General features: G+C 45.9%; 1 protein-coding gene, 1 long non-coding RNA gene and 2 pseudogenes across 2 annotated transcripts; 2 read left to right on the forward strand and 2 right to left on the reverse strand.

Moving 5' to 3' along the window:
- Positions 1-1,763: 1,763 nt before the first annotated feature.
- Positions 1,764-6,646, reverse strand: MCL1 (MCL1 apoptosis regulator, BCL2 family member). Its single transcript, XM_039841528.1, has 3 exons — positions 5,804-6,646; positions 5,218-5,465; positions 1,764-4,673 (listed from the first exon to the last, which is right to left on the reverse strand). Exons 1-3 carry the CDS (start codon positions 6,495-6,497, stop codon positions 4,557-4,559), a joined length of 1,059 nt encoding a protein of 352 aa, XP_039697462.1. The 5' UTR covers positions 6,498-6,646; the 3' UTR covers positions 1,764-4,556.
- An 83-nt stretch (positions 6,647-6,729) lies between these two features.
- LOC120585207 (uncharacterized) lies at positions 6,730-11,788 on the forward strand. Its single transcript, XR_005648277.1, has 2 exons — positions 6,730-9,283; positions 9,915-11,788. It is a non-coding gene; the product is annotated as an uncharacterized LOC120585207 (long non-coding RNA).
- A 2,417-nt stretch (positions 11,789-14,205) lies between these two features.
- Positions 14,206-14,324, reverse strand: LOC120585266 (uncharacterized; annotated as a pseudogene).
- Positions 14,325-16,316: 1,992 nt separating this feature from the next.
- LOC120585354 (uncharacterized) lies at positions 16,317-16,435 on the forward strand (annotated as a pseudogene).
- The last annotated feature ends 3,876 nt before the right edge of the window (positions 16,436-20,311 follow it).

Here is a 20,311-nt window from a genome sequence, read left to right on the forward strand (position 1 = left end):
TGCCATGTTTCTTTCGAGTGTTCCCTAGTCTTTTTTGACCAAGTTTGAGGGGAAGAAATATTCTCTTTATAATTCCAGCATCCAACCGTGCACGGTATCCAGTAAGCTGCCCACTGCCACATAATGAAGACATTCAACAAACATCTGGCTGCCTACGGCTCATTAAATGTCCCAGCTCACCAGTGTTGAAGAATTCTTAATCAACTACGGTAATCCCTGAACAGGACATGAGGAGAGAAGGTGAAGAACACAGAAACCAGAGGCAGAAACAAGCTCTGGGAATGGATACCTGGAAGGGATAAAATCCAGAGTATTCTTGGCCCTAACACACTTCCCGATGGTCAGGAACTATTATTCTATTATGCAGGTAAGGAAAGGAACTGTAAGAGAAACCAGGTACAGTGCGGGGACAAAGCCTGCCACCTGTATTTTTACTTCACAAGAATCTTTAGTAAAAGAACACTGAATTCTGAGAAGTCTGTTACAGCTGCCTAGAGGCAGAGTCCCAACTCCCATCTCTCCGCATGCTTCACATAACCAAGATAACACTGTAACAGCTTTGAAACAAAAGAGGGACAGTTTTCAAATCTTGAAACCCAGAAGCCTTTGAAGAGTGTGGGAGGGTTTCAGAAGTTCTGTATCATTGAACAAGCCCAGCCAACAAGAACTAGCATCAATTAAGACTCAGAGGATCATCTCGAACCCCAGGAATGTTCTCTGCTCTGGGAATCTGGCTGGAGATAACTGCTACCCATCAGTTGTACAAATTATTTCACTTTAATTTTGCAAAATCCTCCAGCTGTCACAATTGCTTTTAAGAAAATTGCCTCAAACTCAGTATGAAAGTTGGATGCCGGCTCTAAAGTTGCTAAACAGGAACTGAAAGAAAAAGTCTGCTTCGGTCAAATGACTATTTTGACTCCCTCAGTGACTCATATTACCTGCTAATCCAAGTTTTGGAGAAGCCTCACCAAGGAGCACTGCCAGAGCTGGTTTCGCGTCAGAACAAATCAATGGGAGCAACGGCACCGCTCAGAGCTGAACTCTGGCCAGGATTTGGGCCCTTGCGTCCCGTCACCCTCCCCTCCAGCAGGAGGGCGCTGGCACAAATGGCCTCCTTTGCAACGACAGAGTTGCTGTGTTCTGCTGTAAACGGGGGACTCGTGCTTGCATGATTAGCATTGGGTGCTCAGGGCTTAAAACCAATATGCAAATATTCCTATTTGCACGTTTCCATGGTGACTGTTCCCTTTCAAGGAAGCAGAAAATACAGGACAGGGTTTCCGAGATTGACTTATTATGCTCACCTCCTTTTTGGCAGAAGAAAGGGGAACCAAGTACTGAACCATCAGTACCAAGAACTTTATCGAAACTCATCTTTGGGAGTTAATGCTTCTAGCTCCATCTCAGTGAGATGGGGAGATAGAACCAACTGCTGTGATGGACCCTCTTATCGCAAACTTATACCAACACTTGGTGACTGAAAGAAACATCAGCAGAGGTTTCGATGTTTGCATTAAAACGTACAGGAACTACTCCAAAGTACAGCAGTAACACATTCTATTGAAACGCCAGCACCTCGAATTTGAATGAAAGAGTTATTCTGAAGGGAACTGTCCTTTGCTCTAAGGCAAATCAGCTATATGGGGCCGCTCTTGCTTGTTAGCTCGCCGATTATTTGCTCAGCTGACTTCCCTAAAAGGCTGGCCTAAGAGGGGGAAGGAAGACAGGCAGCGATTAGAAAACACCCGTACCACACCTTGCATTTGAATAAAAGATTTATTATTTTCTTCTCTGGAAAAAAACAGGAAGTTAGGGAAACACACTATTTTACAGCCCACATTAACTGGTAATTGGTCCTAACCCCTCCTGGCACAGCTGTTGACTGCATTAGCTGTTTAACCAGAACCAAGCTGTTCACCCCCGACAGAAAGGACGTGGACAGCGCGAGGACTGCAGGTTTTTCCCTGAGAGAAGCTAAGAGAGAAACTGCCAAGAGCCACCTTCCAAGCAGCCCCTCCCTTTCCACTCGGGCGGCTTTGCCTGGAGTGTGCAGCTGGTCAGCACTTCCAACACGTGCCTCCTCTCCCTACAAACCACCCACCCTTCTCCAAAGCACTCGGGCACCCCGCTAAGCCTTGCAGCCCCTGACCCAAATTGCCAACTTAGACCCTCGTCCTTCCAGCAGTCACACCCAGTAAGTAGGGACCCGGGGCCCCTAAACTCCACCAGTTTACGCCTATGCCCTTCTTTCCACAACTGGATATGGGGAGACAAGCCTTTTAGTCACCTTAACCAGATCTTAAGATTAATTTTCAAACTACATAAAGTGCTTTTAGGTCCTTAGAGACAGAAGTGATATAAATAAGTGGTTTATGATCAAGAACGATAAATACATAAGTAAAAATAGCCCTAGCTAGATGACCTTACGGAGACGGCGGGCAGGGCGTTCTTCCCCATTACATTCTTAGTCATGTTCTTCACGCCTATTTTTATCTGGAGTCCACAGACTAAAGGTCACGTTCTGAGGATGAAGCTCAGTTCCAACACTGGCGCTTTCTTCAGTTTACCCAGGAGCTTTTTTATAGCACTCTGAGGCTTAACAGAGCCCTAGTTCTGTAATTTTAAGTGATCGCATTCAAATTCAAAGGAACCTAGGGAAAGTCATTTAAGATACCGTCCCCTCTGAAAATTCCTAAGGGGACTTTTTGAACTTTCCCCCTACAGGCAGGATGATAAAGCCACAACAAAAAGAAACACCTCCCACCTCACAACTGTTACTGTCACAGAGCCCATTGTACTATCACTTCCCATAAAATTCACAAAGGCTGAAGAGGTCTGTGGACTCCTGGAGGGAAGTTACTTAGTTCCTAGTGCCAAAAGGACATGGGCTAGAGTTCAGGGACGGCAGGGTCGGTATGTAGGGACTGATCTAAGTATCTGTAGAGGGAGATGAACAAACAGCAACTATTTCAAGGGACAGGAAACGGTAAGTTCAACAGATTATCGAGTCTGAAATCTGGAGAGATGCCAGTGCAGAAATCTGAAACGAAGTTGGGGAATCATGAATAGAAGTGAAAATAAGTATTTACTTTATTGACGTACTAGGCTTAGACCTGTGTTGAACAAGCCAGCCTAAAATAGCACCATGGTTAGACGACAGCCTGCTTTTCCAAGCCATCATTTTACAACTTATTTAAGCAAACAAGGGATCAAATGTCTCTCACCCACCTGATGTGATCTTTTTATACACATACTGCTACTAAGTCCCATTTGGAACAGCTGAAAATCTTTTAAAAAGCTTTGCAGATGAGCTCAGGGAACACAAATCTCACTATTTAAGTTACGTCAAAGGGAAAGAACTCAAAGGAGTAGTTGCCCAATCAGAACCCATTATTTGTAAATCATTGGCCTCAGCCCCAACCCTTAAAACTCCACCTTGACTCAATTACTGAAAACCTGTGGGTGATGAAGTGAAAAGATTACTGTCCACCCCTCAATTTCTCAGCCCCAAATTAAAACAAAACAAGAAAACACCTATCTAAGGAATACTTACCAAAATCAGATAGGAAAATTAAAGACTGCATAGTTATGAATCAGAACTGTCCCACTACAACCAGGGTTGCATACAATTACATCGGTTGGTTCTGTATACAATCTAGAACTGACCAGGATAAAGTTTAGAATAGAAAAGCGCTAAGAAACAGTTTCCTAACTACAGAAGTGGTAAATTTCAAAAGGGTATGGCAAAAATAACAGAATTCAATTTCCTCACTTTACATTTCAAAGAAATAGACTTTCTGTAAAAATATATACAATTTTTACAGACAAATACATTTATAAGTTGTCATCTTTAAAAACTGAGGCTGCTTCTACATTTGTAATTGTAATTATCGAGCCTGAAGTCAAGTATTATCGGCCATTCTAGGCTAACAAACTACGAATCATTCAATCCATGCCAAAGTAGAACAGGTATAAAAGTCCTGAGCACTTGGACTTCACAATCCTCAAGAAGCACACCTGGGAAAGCTAATAATAAAGAGGAAAAGCTTTTCTTCCTCTCTGTTGTACAGTACTGAGGCTTCTAGTCATAGTACTACTGTAGCTTAAATCCACTTTACACTCATCACTGGCATTGTTAGTGCTTCACTTTGAACACTCCAGGAAGTTATCGAATTCAGTGGGCCTATTTAATAAACTCTATGACTAGCCTGGCTACTGGCCACTCTCCTGCTCTAGACAAGGCTATCAAGTCTCTCCACCCTACCGTCTCCACTAAATCTAGTAAGTCCTCCTCCGCAGCTACTCAAACAACTTTGCCTGTGGCTGAAACTGAACTTTGCTTCTTTCAGACAGTGACCCTCCAACGGCGACCATTTCCTCATGTATTTATTCCTGTTAGCCATAATCCTCTCGCCACTTGCTCTTCTACGTTGCTTGGAGGTTACGGCCTGGACAGCTTGAAGTCCAACTTCATAAATACATTGATTTCACAGTGGTCATATGTGGATTTGGCGCCTGGAGTGGGTTAAGAGTCAACTGTTTCACTTAAAAGGCTATCTTATTAGATATGCCAAACCAGCTCCCACGCCAGCAACACCTGCAAAGGCCAGCAGCACATTTCTGATGCCGCCTTCTAGGTCCTCTACGTGAAAGAACTCCACAAACCCATCCTAGAAAACAAAACAGAAAAGCACATTTTCAAGTATGGGGTTTCCACCCACTTAAAACCACTATTTACAAAGAAAAGATAAATTATCTTCAGCCCCCTCCCCCCACCCCTGTGCAACCGCCAGACCAATTGTACCCTGGGCTGCAAAAGAGACACTTACTAATTCAATTAAAATGGGGGGGGGGGCCCCCGCGGGGCGCGATCGAGAATGTTCTTTACTATTATTCCCTAGGTGACTCTTATTTCTTCATGTGAATCCACCGGTGTGAAGAGTATCCAGCTTAATTACAATAAAATACCAAAAGCAAAAAAGAACCTCAACGACCAGTAAAATAGCCTACAGGAAGTCAGGATTTTTGATGCAACAATTCAAGACAGTCATATCACTATCTCTGTGGGCTCACTACTTAAAATCAACATCAAGCAACCAGAGCCTGAAGACTGAGCTGTGAATCATAAAAACCTTCAGCTACCCTCGCCTCTCTGTAAAGTCCTCCATTCCCTTTGCACTCCACGGCCCCTTTGAGGCCTTGAAACAAACTTACCCAGCCTCTTTGTTTGACTAGCCAGTCTCTTTTTGTCCTTACGAGAATATCTGTGATGCTTTCTGCTAATGGTTCGATGCAGCTTTCTTGGTTTATACTCTTCAAGTGTTTGGCCACAAAGGCACCAAAAGAAATAAGAGTCACAATCCTGCCCCAGTTTGTTACTCCGTCACTAAAAACGTGAACCATCACTCGAGATAAAGATTTGACGTCGTCTTCGTTTTTGATGTCCAGCTTCCGAAGCATGCCTGGGAGGGAGAGAAGCACGCGGGTTCTCACGGCCTTTGTCTACACCGGAGCGCGAGCCGCCTGCCCACCCACCGCGGGGGGCTCGCTACGGCGGCTCTCTGGCGCTCGGGCCGACCCCACTTGAAAAGTGACATCCCACCCTTTCCGGGCTTTGAACAGAGCTGCTATTTCCAAAAGAATCGAGTGGGCGGAAACAATGACTCACGGCCAGAATATTCTGGTTTCAGAAATAGGATGAGCGTCGTTTCAACACTGACTCGTTTCGGTTTCCACCCACCCCGAGCCCCGGGGGAGAAAGATGACAAAGGCGGCGCGGCCTGCGCGACCACCGGCTTACCTTGGAAGGCCGTCTCGTGGTTGCGCTGCACGCCGTCCCCGACGCGCCGCAGGGTCTCCAAGGCCTTCCGGCTGGTGGCCGCCGGCCCGCCCAGCGGCTTCGCGTCCTTGGCGCCGGTCGCCTGCTCCCGAAGGTACCGAGAGATAATCTGCAGCGACTGCCGGTACAGCTCGTCCTCCTCCTCCTCTTCTGATGGGGGCGGCGTGGAGGGGAGTGAGCCGTCCGTGCCGGGGCCATTACTGGCCTCCCCGACCAGCTCCAGCAAGGGCAGGACAGCCGGCCGCTTCCCGAGAGGCTCCGGCTCGTACCCGTCCAGCTCCTCCTCGGGCGACATGATGGCGTCGGCGGCCGGGACTTCCATCTCCTTAGGCAGCGACGCGCGGCGGGCGGGCGCGAAGAACAGCAGCCTCGAGGGGGTCGCGGTGACGTCGGGGCCCTCGGCGCCAATGGGCGAGGGCCGCGCGACCCTCCGGGCGTCCGGCGCGAGAGTGGCCGGGGGGCTCGCGCCGGCGCTTCCGCCAATCGCCGCGCCGGCCTCCCCTCCCCCTGCCTCGCGCCGGGCCGCGGCCTCCTTCCCCGCGGCCAGGAGCCGCTCTCCCGGCGGCGAGGCGCTGCCGCCGCTGCCGGCCGCCAGCCCGGCGCCCCCGCAGTAGAGGTTGAGTCCGATCACTGCGTTTCTCTTGAGGCCAAACATCTCAAGCCGCCGCTGCCGCTGCCGCTGCCGGGCTGAGGAACACCGGGTAGGCGCTGACGCCCTACTGGAAGGAAGCGGAACTGAGAGGCGAGCTCCTCCCGTCTGCTTCCAGATGGTCCTCTGTGCGTCTACCCTTGAAAAAAAACAAATGTCCTCCCATAAAAGGGGAGAGACGGCCGCTTCCGGAGCCGCCGCCGCGTCCAACCGGCCGCCGCGGGGCGGGGCCTGGGGCGGGGCCTGGCGGGGGCGGGGCCTGGGCCTTCCAGCTCGCGGAGGCCCTGGCGCCCGGATGCGGCTCGCGCTGCTGCTGCTGCTGCTCCCCGGCGTAGACCCCGGCTGGCTGGCGGCTCCCTCGGGGCAGTCTGCACCCCGACGCGCGAGCCCCTGCAGCTGGCTTCGTGCTGGAGGGTTTTCCATCCCGGAGTCCTAACCGGGGAGTCTCTCAGGTTGAGGAAAGGGGATGAGGAAGCTCTGGCGTGGAGGGAAGACCGCAGTCTTAGATAACGTGGGTCAACGTGGGCTCTGTGTGGGGCCCGTAGTTATTTTGCATATCTGCAGCTCTCTGCTCTCATCCCGACAATGTTTGGAAATGGGGACGCTCCAGAGAGTGCTTTATAGAGTCATTTATATGTAAACTGACTAAACAAAATGGTCTGTTCCAGCTAAATTTTGTTCCTGTCTCCCTATTAGCTCTACTTCACAGTGTCTGGTGCTATTTTACACATAAACCTTACTCTGTTAGCACCTTCTCTGAGACTCTTTAACACATTTTTGTACTGATGATACCCAAAAACAACAGCTTAATAAGGACGCCCATACCACACAATTACGTATTTGGGCAGGACCTAGAACCATGACGGTTTATAATATGTGGCAGAGAGGTTAGAGAGAAGCATCCTGTGGTTGTAGTGAGTAAGAAATGGTTTCTCTAAGGAAGAGATTCTAATCTTGCGCAGAAACTAATCATAATGTGAATGGAATGTACGCTCCATAGGAGACATCAACAACTTAATATTGGTGTTGAGAAATTGAAAAATCCACTTTGGGCTAGGAGAGATACAAGAAGACTTTATGGGAGAGATAGCTTTGCTGCTGGGCTTTCTAGAATACAGTTTTATCTGATAGCGAGGAGAAAACGAGGAATAAATTGCAAAAGATTTTCAGCGGCTGAAAAAGGAAATGCCCTGCAAGATTCACTTTAAGTTTATAGCCAGCAAACCCACTGCGTTTTCTTAGTTCACTCTCCTGTGACCCAAGATGACTTTCAACAACTCTTTTGTCTTTAAACCTTCAATATTACCTCCTGCCCTTCCTCAATCTCAGATGTTAACTTCTTTCACTAAGAAAATGGAAGCAATCAGAAGAGAAAAACGTTATTTTCACCACCAAATCTACTAACATTCCTATTCTGTGTTTCCTATGGTTAAAATGATTGACCCCTCCCTGCCATCTCAGATCAAACTTCCACTCGTGCGTTGGATCCCATCTCCTTTGCTTACTCATCTATTTGCAGTTATCCCTTCATATTCTTGCACCATTAATTTCTCTCGCGCGTGCTCCCTCTTGAACCATTCCCCACCAACGAACTTAGTGTTCTCTCCCAAATCTCTAAAAAGCCTTCCCTAGAACCTAAATTATTTGATGCTCCCCCTTATGGCAAAAATCTTCGACCATCTTACCCCCTTTTCCTGGAACCCACCCCAATCAAGCTTTCATTCCCACCACCGAAACCATCCTTGTCAACGTCATCAGTGACCTCCACGTGGCTAAGTCCCAGTGGTCAAGTTGCAGTCCGCATTTTACGTGACCTCTCAGCAGTATTTGCTGTGGTTGATCATTGCCTTCTTGAAAGACATTCTTCATGTGCCTTTTTGGGCATCACACTGTCCTGGTTTTCCTTCTTCCACTCTGGCTACTCTTCAGTTTTATACATCTCTTCCACTGGTGAGGACACTTGGTGAGGACACTTAACCCTGTTTTCCTTCATAACCCTAGCCAAGCCTGACCCATGGCAGACACTCCATTGTTGAATGGATGCATTGAATGTTTACTAATACGGGCTACATAAAGGCCAGGAAAGCGGGGTGGGGCCATATTATTTAGGGCTTGGAAAGCCAGTTGAAGAGGTTTGAACCTTTTTAGGCAGTTGAGAACCGTTGAGCACTACAGCACCGTGAGAGATACTCTACTTCAGGTTCATTACTCTAATTCTGGGTTTTAGAATGGCTCGAGGCAGAAAGTATCAGAAGCAAAGAAATTAGGAGGCTACTGCACTATGATAGGCGAGAACTAATGGTGACTTGTACTTGGGCGGTGGTAATGGAAACAAAAGATAACATGGAGAGATACTGTGGAGGCAGAGTCGATGAGCTTGGTGACTAAGAGGATGACAGAACAGAGTGTGACATTCTCATAAAGTAGGCGTCCATATTAATTATTCAACCTTTTTATTCTTCAGCCTGGCAAAACAGTGGGGTTTTTTTGTTGTTTGCTTTTCTTTTTTAGGTCCTACATATAACTCCAGTTTGGGGAGGCTCTTCAGCCTCTCGATAGAAATTTCCAGAACTAATGGAGCACCCTGTTCTCTTCTGTGAAGCTGAGGCTAATCTTTTGCCTTTAGGCTCTAAGGCCTCGTCATGCTATACCCTTTCTTTTTTTTTCACACATATCAAAATTTTATTTACTTCAACAATGAAGAAATGACAAAGTCGTTCAGTAAAGATGTGAGAAACTGGGACTTATTTCATCAACAGGGAAAGAAATGCTGAAGAAGGATGCTAAGTTAGGTACAAAAGCAGTTAATGTCCTACAGGGCAATAAACTACAAGCTTTTGGGGTTATCTCTTTGGTAGACTAGAAAAAATTCACTGTACCTTAATAGTCCTACCCATTACCCTCTAACTTTTGAGAGTTGTAAAACTGGGTGCTAATCGAACAATATTACATTCCCCAAGATAATGTGGTGACTCTCAGGCTTTCTTATTTGAAAATGCTCTAGCATAACATTAAAAGATCATGTGGTCATGTTTTTGCCTTTTTTCTAAAATGTGCATAATTTTTCCTAAACAATCCCCCCTGACCATAAATAATCTCTAAAGATTATTGTTGATCACATACTAAAAAAGGCCAATCTCCTGTTTTAGTGTCAAAATCATTCACTGAGCTTCTTGGTTAGTTGGCCATTTTCTTCACTTCTTACTTCATAGCGTCCTCTCATACCGTGCCTCCAGCAGCAGTGTCTTCCTACCCGCCCATCACACCACCGTAATTATCATCTTTGCCTACAAGATCATAGTTTCAGGCCCTAGTCTCCCTAAGTAACACTAGCATATAACCAGGGTTCAGTAACCTCTGAGAAGGTGTGACAGACATTGCTAGCTGTCTTATCCAGTATTCATTTTTCTTCTTTTCCGACAGGACCCAAAATTAGAATGGTAGTTCCATTGTGACCAGGAACTCATATCCTTCTGTTATTTTGCTGTTATCTTCATACATACTTTTCTACCTGATGGTCCAAGATGGCTACCTTCGTCCATGTTATCTGCGTTCCAACCAGCAGGAAGGAGAAAAGGGAAGGCAAAGGGCACCTAACTTCCTCTGATGACACTTCCCAGAAGTCGCATACCACTTTTGTTCATTCTTGCTACCTAGAAATTAATTACGTGGCTCCTAGCTGCAAGAGGAGGCTAGGAAATACAGTCTTTAGTCTGAGGGTCTGTGCGCCCAGCTAAAAATTGGGGATTCTGTTACTATGGAAGGAGGCGTGACCAGCAGTCTCTACCACTATGTGTAAAACTATATGGAGAAAATTATAACACTCCGTTGAAATACATTAAAGAAAACTCAACTAGAGACAAAAACCATGTTCACATATGGGAAGATTCATATTATAAAAATGTCAGTTCTTCAAACTGATGTATAGATTGAATACAGTTCCAAATAAAGAACTGGATAAGTTGATTCTGAAACATAACGTGGAAAACCCAAGGGCCAAGACTAGCCGAGACACTCTTCAATGAGGGGACTAGCAATGCTGGACATCATGACTTTTTTTTTTCTCCTAATGAATCGCCATTTTAACTCCCGTATAACACTAAGAGGCATAAAGAATTTTCAACGCAACACTGTAATAGCAAAAAACTGGAAACAATCTATATGTCCAACAACAGAATGATTAAATAAACTGATACAGCCATATTACAGGATATAATAGTTACGGTGAGATTATATGTACTGATATGGAAAGTTCTCTGAAACATGTTAAGTGCAAAGAAAAGATGTAGAATAATACAAACTATCTGATACCATTTACGTGTTTAAAATTCCATACGACTACATAGTCCTACATGTAAATATACACCCATGTAAATACACAGAAAAAAGTCTGGGAGAATTCATAACCAAAATGAATCAGTGTTTACCTCTGGAGAGAAAGGACTAGGATTTGGGATAGGTCAAAGATTTTGGCCTTGTCTGTACGAACATTTTAATCTCTATTATTTACACGTTTTAATTAAGTAAATGTATTTATATATTATTTATAAAATCAAAGCAAATCAAAAGCACCATACCGCACCCTCAAAATTACAGCTCTAAGTTTTAGTTGGTGTCCGTTTTCATGAGTCAGTGGGGTGATAGGGTGGGGAGTGAAGAAAGCACAAGGCAGCCTAAGGCTCTCGGACAGCCCAGGTCCACAACCAAGCAGGTGATGGTTTAGCTCTACTCACAGGCCACATCTGGACCAAACTTAGAGAGGCACATGGACACATGTGAGCTCACCCAGAAACAAGCCGGGTGACGCCAGGGGTCCACAGCACATCAAGGAGCAATAACTGAAGGAAGGACTAGTGAAATGAGATAATAGAGTAAAGTGGTCCTCAAACACTTGAAGAGTTTTAATGAGGGGGAAGATAGTGATAAATTCCAAGATGTTGGAGTTATTCAAGAAAAGACTAAAGGATCACCGCCAGGGATGCTGTGGAAAAGATTAAATCAGGAGGAATTAGTCAGAACTGGATGATCTTCAAGATTCCGGCTAACCTTAAGAGTCCATTAAAAATCCCTTGGTCTCAGCCAGATTTACCAAAACCTTAAAACTCTTTGCTTTTGAGTTGTTTTGTTATGGAGAAGATGTTAACCTTTCGAAGGTACTTTGGCGCACTACAGACTGGAAGAAAGTGTCGTCCCATGAGTTCCAATTAAATGCCTCGGAGAATACGAAGATAACTGAAATGCTTCACAAGTACCAACTGAGGGGACATAATAAAAATTAAAGTTTAATTTTGTCTCTCCTTGCCTCTGCAAAGTTTATTTCACTGGGAGAGGTTTTCCTCTGCCCTGGGTGAAAATTCCAGCATCCCTCTCTTTAGGTAACGGCCTTGCAATCACTAAGTAGGAAAACACACTCTTGATTCAGAAACATATTAACAAACACAGGCTTCCTTACACCTGAGGACAGTTCCAGCCTCAATGGAGAAGGACGAGGGAGGAATGTTCTTGGTGGCTGTGTGCTGTCTAGGCCTGGCTAATGTTGAGAGCTGACTGTCTCATGGGCGTTTGTATGGATCCATCAGAGACTTTCCTTCCAGACCCTTCTGACAGCCTCATCAGCTTCCTTGAAGTGAGATGATGCACTGTGTTTCCATGGCTACCAGTATACCTCTACAGGGAACCCTTTGTGAAGAGACCCACTAGGCTTCCAGGAAGTTCTCCACACTTGTTCCCCAGGATTCATGTATATTTGACCCTTCGTCAGAGAGGGTGCAGTTACTTCCAAGATGTAGCTGTCTACTTTGTTACCTCAGACTCTGTCCTTAGCCAGCCTTTACCTTGAAATTCCTCTGCCTTGAGTCACACACAGTCTAATGATCACCCCCTACCCGGGGACAAATATCAAATGCTTTAGCTGTCCCTTGAGGCCCTTCTTTCTTAAGTGAACAAATAAACTAAAGATCAGGTAGATCTACGGCTGGGGAGTGATGAGGGAGTTGGGACAAAAGAACAAAAGACAAAGGCGATCGAGGGTGTGGTAAAAGTGTCTTGGGACCATTGTGCAGGGAGCCTAGATGGACTGGTAAAGTGGAGCCACCAAGGATCTGGGACACTGGAACCGCAGCTGGGCCAAACCAACTGGTGCTTCTCTTGAGGAGAAGGAAGTTCTCCCCAACTCTTCTTGAGACTGGATGAGGCTCATGACATGGCAGTAACTCTCTCCGAAGAAATCTCTTTTGTACACCGTATCTCTTTTTATACTCTTGAAATGGGAGCGGGGGTTCAAGAATCTTAGAACTGGCCCTTGGTAATTTCTCTGAAACTTCTGCATTTCTGTCTGATGTCTCCCTTTGAAATTTCATATCTATTATACCTTGATGCCTTAGCTGAAATATTCAATTTTAAATCTCGTTACGTATAAAACGTAATTGCCTTTATCAATCTTGCTTTATACCCCACCTCATCTCCTACCTAGACTCTATGTGATTTAGTCATACGTCATAGGCCAAGTCATAGGACAGCCATCAGGTCGCTCTGACATACTTTGGACACATCTTCCTTTAATGATAAAAAGCCAAGTCAATGCTTAGGTACCAGTACAATGGCCCCATGCCCATAAAAAGGAAGCCCAGGACTTCCGCTTGGCTCCAAGCCCAGTTCTCCGTGACGTGTACCCAGGGCATCGGCCATGGACTTTGGAGTCTGTCACTCACCAAGTGACCTAGATAAATTACCTTTTCTGAGCTTCACTAAAATTCTGTAGAATAGTCTTACCTTTCAATTCAAAATTTAACTTTTAATTACACAATTAATGCATATTCTCCTTAGAAAAAAGCAAAACAGATGAGACTAAATTTCCTTTGATTACCACCTCCTCTACTCTCCTGACTCCCCTCCAGATGAAACCACAATTAGTGTTTTCTCTCTCCAATCTTTTTTTCAATCAAATCTGTTATTTTCCCTGTAAAATATAGGATAGTAATATCCATTCTGTGAGCTGGAACAGGGGGAAAAATGCAAGGTGCCTATTTCCAGGAATGGTACTACCTGCCCTCTGAGTATTAGAAAATACCTCCCCCCCGCCCCCCCCAAATTCAACAGATGTTATACACAGAATCTACAGCAGGAACAAGCCCCAGCCTGTTACACGGACATAGCCAGCCTCCCCTGGATAGAGGTCCGCTGGAGCCAAAGGCCAGGGAACATTCTGCCTTTGCGCTCTTCCATTTTAGCCAAATGAGGATTTTGTGTCGTGTCTTCTCTTCCCTGTGGCTTTCATTTCAAGTTGCAGAAAGAAAGAGATCATATGCCCAGATTTCCACCTCAAAACGGCTTTCCAGCTGAGTAAAACAAAGACAAAATACAAAGCAGCCCTCCCTTCCCCCACAATTCTGTGCTTCCATCACTCCACAGGACAAGGGACACTCCTGCAATAGCTTCTTCCTACTGTCAGAGAAGACGCATGAGCCAGTTTCAGAGGTCCAAAGTTTCAGTTCTCAGGTGTCTCACAGCAGGATTTTATCTCAGCATAAGAACAAATTCCATTTATTGAGCATCTACTTTGCCAGCCATGACATGTTTCTTTGTGTATACCTAATTTAATTCTAAAAAAAGCCACGTTTGCATTATGATTATCCTCATATTACAGATGAAAGAACCGATGACTGATGAAGGCTCAAAAGCATTAAGTAATTCTTTTTGTTTTGTTTTGTTTTGACGCCTACAGCGCCTGGTCTTCCTAGGTGGTCTCCCATCCAAGTACTAACCAGGCCCGCCCCTGCTTAGCTTCTGAGGTCAGATAGGATCGGGCTTATTCAGGGTGGCATGGTTGCAAACAGTAATTCTGTTCTTAAACTGACTTCCTGATACAAAAGAGATGTTTAAGAACAGTACTGGTCAGTGGGAAGTAGCATCTGGGAGCAGGAATAAGCAGTAAGAAAACTTGGGGAGGCTAGGAGAGGTGGGGTAATAGCAAATTAAGAGAAAGAAAAATGCATGTCCCAGCAAGAAACGCGATTCACCCAAACCGCTCAGTCTGGGACGTGCTCTGGGGTGTGTGTGTGTGTTTGCGTGTGTGTGTGCGTGTTTAAACAAATCTCTATAGCAACCATCTGGTTTCTGTCTATGACAACACAGGCTCGTGGTATCTAAATATGGGCTCTGGTGAAAATGAGTGAGGGCTGAGGACGGGAAGTGAGACAGCTGAATCAACGGGAAACTATGCAGAACAGGCAGATTCCTCTTGTCTATCCCTCCCAGCCCACCCTCAAGGCAGGAAAGGGGCTTAAGGCCCTGACTCTCTCTGATTCGCAGCAGTCAGTTAAGAGCTGAGCCTGCATACATTTTATCTTATTTTAACCAATTATGTAAATTCCTATCCAGTCAGGGGGATCCTCTTGGTGCAAGAGGCAAGGGACAGAAATTTTTGCTTCCTATTTTCACCCCAGGTGCCACTTTCGGGTGGCTAGGTCAGAGGATCCCCCCTTGTGAGGGCGTGGCAGCCTAGAGGGAAAGGTGAGGGAGAAGGAGAAGCCTGGAGCAGGTTTGGGGAAAGGACAGGCACTGCTGAGAAGACCGAGGGGGACGGGCCGGGGTGGCGAGAGCCCCTTCCTTAAGTCAGCGCTGTGGCTCTCTACCAGGGAACTCCAGGGGACATCTGGCCGTGTCTGGGGACTTTTTGATTGTCCTGGCTGAGCGTCTCGTGGGTAGAGGACAGAGATGCTGTTAACCTTCTGAAATACGTAGGACGGCCCCCACGATTGAGAAGTTTCTGGTCCAAAATGTCAGTAGACTCAAGGTGGAAACCCTGAGTTAGAAGGTGCTGGTCCTACATGAGTCCTTTTTCAGTCCACTGCAGGAGCACCGGTGATAGGTCAAATGACTTGAAGGGGATACTATAGATGCCACTTTGTTCCCTTGGGCCCCGAGTTCCTCTCAAACTTCCAACCCAAATATTTATTTAGTTTGTTTACGTCTAACAAAAATAAATCTAAGCCGGAGTCCCAAATCTGCTGTGAAATCAGCTTCTTCTTGAGGAGAAGGTATAGGAAAAGAGGTATGGGAAAAGCTGCCTAACAGGCTCTGCACCTGAGCAAAGGGCACACTGTCTTGGCCTCGGTTTCACCTTCTGTAAAATGAGTACGCTGAATTCAATGATCTCTGATGTCCCTTTAGTTCCAAAACTATGTACTTGAGGACATTTCTTGTGCGTTGATCTACCCAGTTTGGGTCAACAGAAAAGGAAATGACTCAGAAATGCAATGGAGGGAAGTTTGAGGGTGACTCATGGGACTTCCGTAGTTCTACGAGGCACTTCAGACGTGGACCTAATATCAAAGTGAGACTCATGGTCACTGAAAGATGCCAGGACTTTCCTTTGTCTGAGGAGGTGGTACACACATGGGCGGGGGTGGGCGGGGGAAGGGTTAGCAACGCTAAGTTTCCTCTGCCCCCTGAAAAAAAAATTCCCCCATAGTGTTGCTAATGTTTGAATGTCTACCATGAGAGCTTTATCTCCTGTGAAAAACACAAACATCCTAGCACATTCTAGGTATCAGTTTGATGTTATCAACTGGGTTTGGGACTTTAAGGTAGGCAGCTGGCGCTAGATCATGAATGATGCTTGTTGGTGTAGTGCTTGCAGTTAAGATGCATAATTTGAGAAAAGTTTGTGTGCCATGTGTATTACATTCAGTTCAATCTTTTCAATCTAAATATTATAATAAAGATTTAATAACAGAGTTCATGTTTTTAGTAATTCTAGTATCTGCCTATGATAAATATATGTCAGAATAAGGTTAAAAAAAGTCCATCTAAATACACCAAATGATCTATGGCCATGCCACCCTGAACAAGCTCGATCCTGTCTGATCTCAGAAGCTAAGCAGGGTCGGGCCTGGTTAGTACTTGGATGGGAGACTGCCTAGGAAGACCAGGTGCTGTAGGCATAAAAAAAATTAAAAAATAAGAGATTGTAAGATGACAAGGTCCTTGCGACCTGCGAGGTCAACCAAGGGTTGCCTTGCCTAAAAAAATTAAAATTAAAATTAAAAAAAAATAAATACACCAAATGCCTCCATCACTAAACTTGCAGAACTTTTCTCCTAATCAAAGGGGCCACATTACCACAGCGCGCTTATCAGCGCTGAGCGCTGTCACAGGGGACACGTTCACGTCTTACAGAAAAAACCGTCCTTGGGTGATAAATGAGCGCTTGGCCTTTGCTTGGCCTTCGTCATATGGCTCAGCTTAGAGAGACCCAGCGTCGTCGGGGGAGCCGCCTTCCAACGCTGTTCTCCCGTCAGAGGATTCACCTCCCTGTTTATCCACTGCTGCCCTTCAGAGGCTGTGGACAGAGTCGAACTCTTTCATTTTTTCTGAATACCTATAACCTGAAAATAAGTCACTGAACGATTCATTCCTTCAACAACAATTTTTTTACTGCACACACATTATATGCCAAATACCATTGTGAGGATATAGCGATGAACAAGACCAAGCTCTGGCAGCTCAATAAATACTTGTCACAGGAGTGAACGGAGGACCCTCCGGCTGTTACCCTGCTCCCTCACCCTTACTTGTTCCTCTTTGTAATCATTGTTCAAACTATGCTTCGTTCTTCTTCCTAGAATGTGTCAGGGGTGGGATGTTGAAACTGCCACCCGGCGCCCCGAGAGGAAGGCCTGAGACTAGGCTCCGGAACCCTCAGGCGCCTTCGGTCAAGACTGGTACCAAAACACTTTTAAACTCAAGTTGGGAACCTTCAGGCTAATTCATTGCCCAAGTGGTTTCCATCTCTAATCTCTGGACGGGCCCCAAATGCAGAGCTGTCTTCCTCACTTGTCCTTTCCTCTCTGGCCCCCTCGTTTCTCTGATTCCCTGTTCTGTAGGGAACTTCCTTCAACCCACTCAGTCGAAAGACACCTCGGCTTCCCCCAGGACACCGATACTTCCCCTCCTGTGTCAGAAAATGGGGGAACTGAGATACTCCTAGTCCTCAGACTTGTTTGCAGGCCATTATTCTCCCAAGATATTTGCATGCAACTCCTCCTGCTTTGGAGTTCATTCGATCAGGCTAACCTCGCCTTCGTACCCTCTGCCATTGCTGCTCTCGTTTCTAGCCCCTCCTCTCCTTTCAGAATCCCGCTTTTTGGTTATCATCATTCCGATTGCTAAAATCTTGAAAAGTACAGAAAGTAGACACACACGCCACTTAAACCATCATCCTGACAAATAATGTTATCCACTATTTTGGCACATTTCTTTCCTGAAAATTTGGGGTACCCTTTTATCATACAGGTGAGAAGGTCTCATTTTTTACTTCATTTAGTCTCCAGTATCATTTTATACTGTTGACGGATGCATTAAACTCGGTCCTTGGCCCCACATCTTCGATTCTCCTATGTTGGGCTCTCGTCTCTATTCCCCTCAGGCGTTATCAGCTCCCCAATCTTTCTGCTCTATATGCTTTCACTTTCATGGCTTGCCTAGTATATCTTAAAGTCCACAGAATCTATTATCTTGACTTCTCCTCCAACCTCCAGGCTCATAAATCCAATACCTTATGGGTCATCTACTCCTGGATGTCCCATAGGCACCTCAAATCAACCCCTCTGCCAAAGAGAACGCGTTATCTTCCGTGCTAAACGTGTTCTTCCAGTTGTTCTTCCAGTTGTATTCTCAATCTGGGTCATGGAAACATCATTGACTCAGAAACCTGGGATTACTTATTTTTCTAGTAGAGATCTCTTCTCAAATCCCACACCCCGCATCAGTGATTGACTGTACTTCCCATGTATCTCTTGAATCTGTCCACTTTTCCTCATCTTCACTGTCATTACCTCCCTTAGTTCCTAGTCACATCTGACCCACAGTACCGCAGCAACCTAACTGTCTTACTTAGAACTCCACCAGCCCAACGAGAAGGGTTTACTGTGGGGTGTAGTACAGTGGGGTGTAGTTCACTTAGGTGTTTCGTTGTTGCTTCAAACGTATCATGCCCCAATCTGAACCATCGTCTTCCTCTTCACAATAGCCTGACCCCTTTCTCAACGCTTCCATCCGTTAACAGCACCCCTAACACACCAACTTTACCCTCTCCAACCTCTTCCCCATGCTGCAGTCGGTAAAGAGTTAATGGGATCCTGTCATTCCCTCAGTCAAAATCTTTAAATGGCAGTTCTCACTGCCTCCAGGATGAAGTCCAAGGTGCGCACTTTGCGATCTGGCTCCTGCTCCCCCCACCCCCCCACCGCTGGCCTCACCCACTGCATGCTATGCTACAGCCACTCTCCATTATTTTAAGTTTCCGGAGTGTGATACCTCTTTTTACATACTGTTCCTTCCCCCTAAAGGCCTCCATTCTCATCCGAACCCTTTTACTTGATGAGGTCCTACTACTCCATCGGATTTCAGCTTAGAAGCTATTTCCTGTGAAAGGATTTTCCTGTTATTCTCCCATCTTCCCGAGCATTTTGTGTTTATCCTTGTATTGTAATTGTCTGTCTACCCATCTTTATTACATGCCCCTACATGCCCCTTCCTTGAGGGCAGGACCATATCTTACGTGCTGTTGTAGTCCCCTGAGTAAGGGCTTTACATGCCTTCCCTTGTTTAAGCATCACAATCCATCACAGTAGGTACCACATCATTCCTAATTTACACATGTGTCAATTGAGGCAAAGAGAAGTTAAGAAACTTGTCCTGAGTTATCAAAAATATATCAAAATCAGGATTTGGAACCAGGCAGCTTGACACTAGAAAACAGTCCGTCACTAAATCCATCACCTCTAAATCCCTTCTCCCCAGACATGGCAGTGACCGGTCTCAAACCAGCTCTGACGAGGCCTCCTCCTCGTAATGCCCTCGGTGGGTCCTAGGCCCACCCGCCGTGGCGTCCTCTGCCTTCCAGGTCTCCAGCCGCCACCCAGGAACGACTTGATGCTGCCGCTGCAGACATACCACACATTCTACCCCGGTTCCCCTTCTCTACGTGCTGGTCCCTCTACCAAAATGCTTTTCCACTTCGCCTTTCAGTTGAAATACTGTTCATCCTTCGCAACTCGCTCCATGACGCCTTTCCTGACCACTGTTCCCCAGGTGTCTCTCTGCAGGCAGCGGAGTGAATCCTGCCTTCGCTCTCAGAAGCTGTGTGACTTGGGCAAGTTACTGTTTTAGTTTTCTCTTTTATATAATGGCAGTAGTATGACAACCTACTTCATAGAATCGTTGCAGTTAAATGAGCTGGTGTAAATTAAGCCCTTAGCATGGGACTTGACACATAGTAAGCACTCAAAACATTTAGCAATTACCTGTCCTTATTCCTCTGGATTTTCCTTTCTCAGAATTCTTTCACGACTCACTAATCACATGCTACCTTGCATTCTATGTACAAGTGCTGTTGCAATGAGGCTTCAAGTTCCTCCAGAGCAGACACCTCCTACGTTGTTTATCTGCCCAGTAACAGCTAATATTTCCAGTCGCAGAGTGAGCATTCAGCAATTACTTGTGAATTAAAATATTCCTGCCCAGGCATGGGAGGCCTCACTTTATTTTCACTAGTAAGTCACCCGTCTCTAAGAAATCAGCTCTAACAATTCGCCTCCTCACTCTCCTTCCCCTCCTCCTTGCAATTCTGCTTAGAACTATGTTTATTTGCTTTTATTTGTATGCCACTGTCATGTCTCAGCTTCCCAAGGGAAATCCTCCTTCCTTCCGGCCTCCTTCGAGGCCCAGCAGATGGCGGTGCACACGGGAGGGTCGCCCCTGTGAGCGCGTGGGCTCACCGTAGGCATCCTGGATGGCGGCTCTCTGAGCTACTCTTT

The sequence above is a fragment of the Pteropus medius genome, unplaced genomic scaffold, assembly GCF_902729225.1.
Source record: "Pteropus medius unplaced genomic scaffold, Ma_sr-lr_union100, whole genome shotgun sequence".
NCBI lineage: Eukaryota > Metazoa > Chordata > Mammalia > Chiroptera > Pteropodidae > Pteropus > Pteropus medius.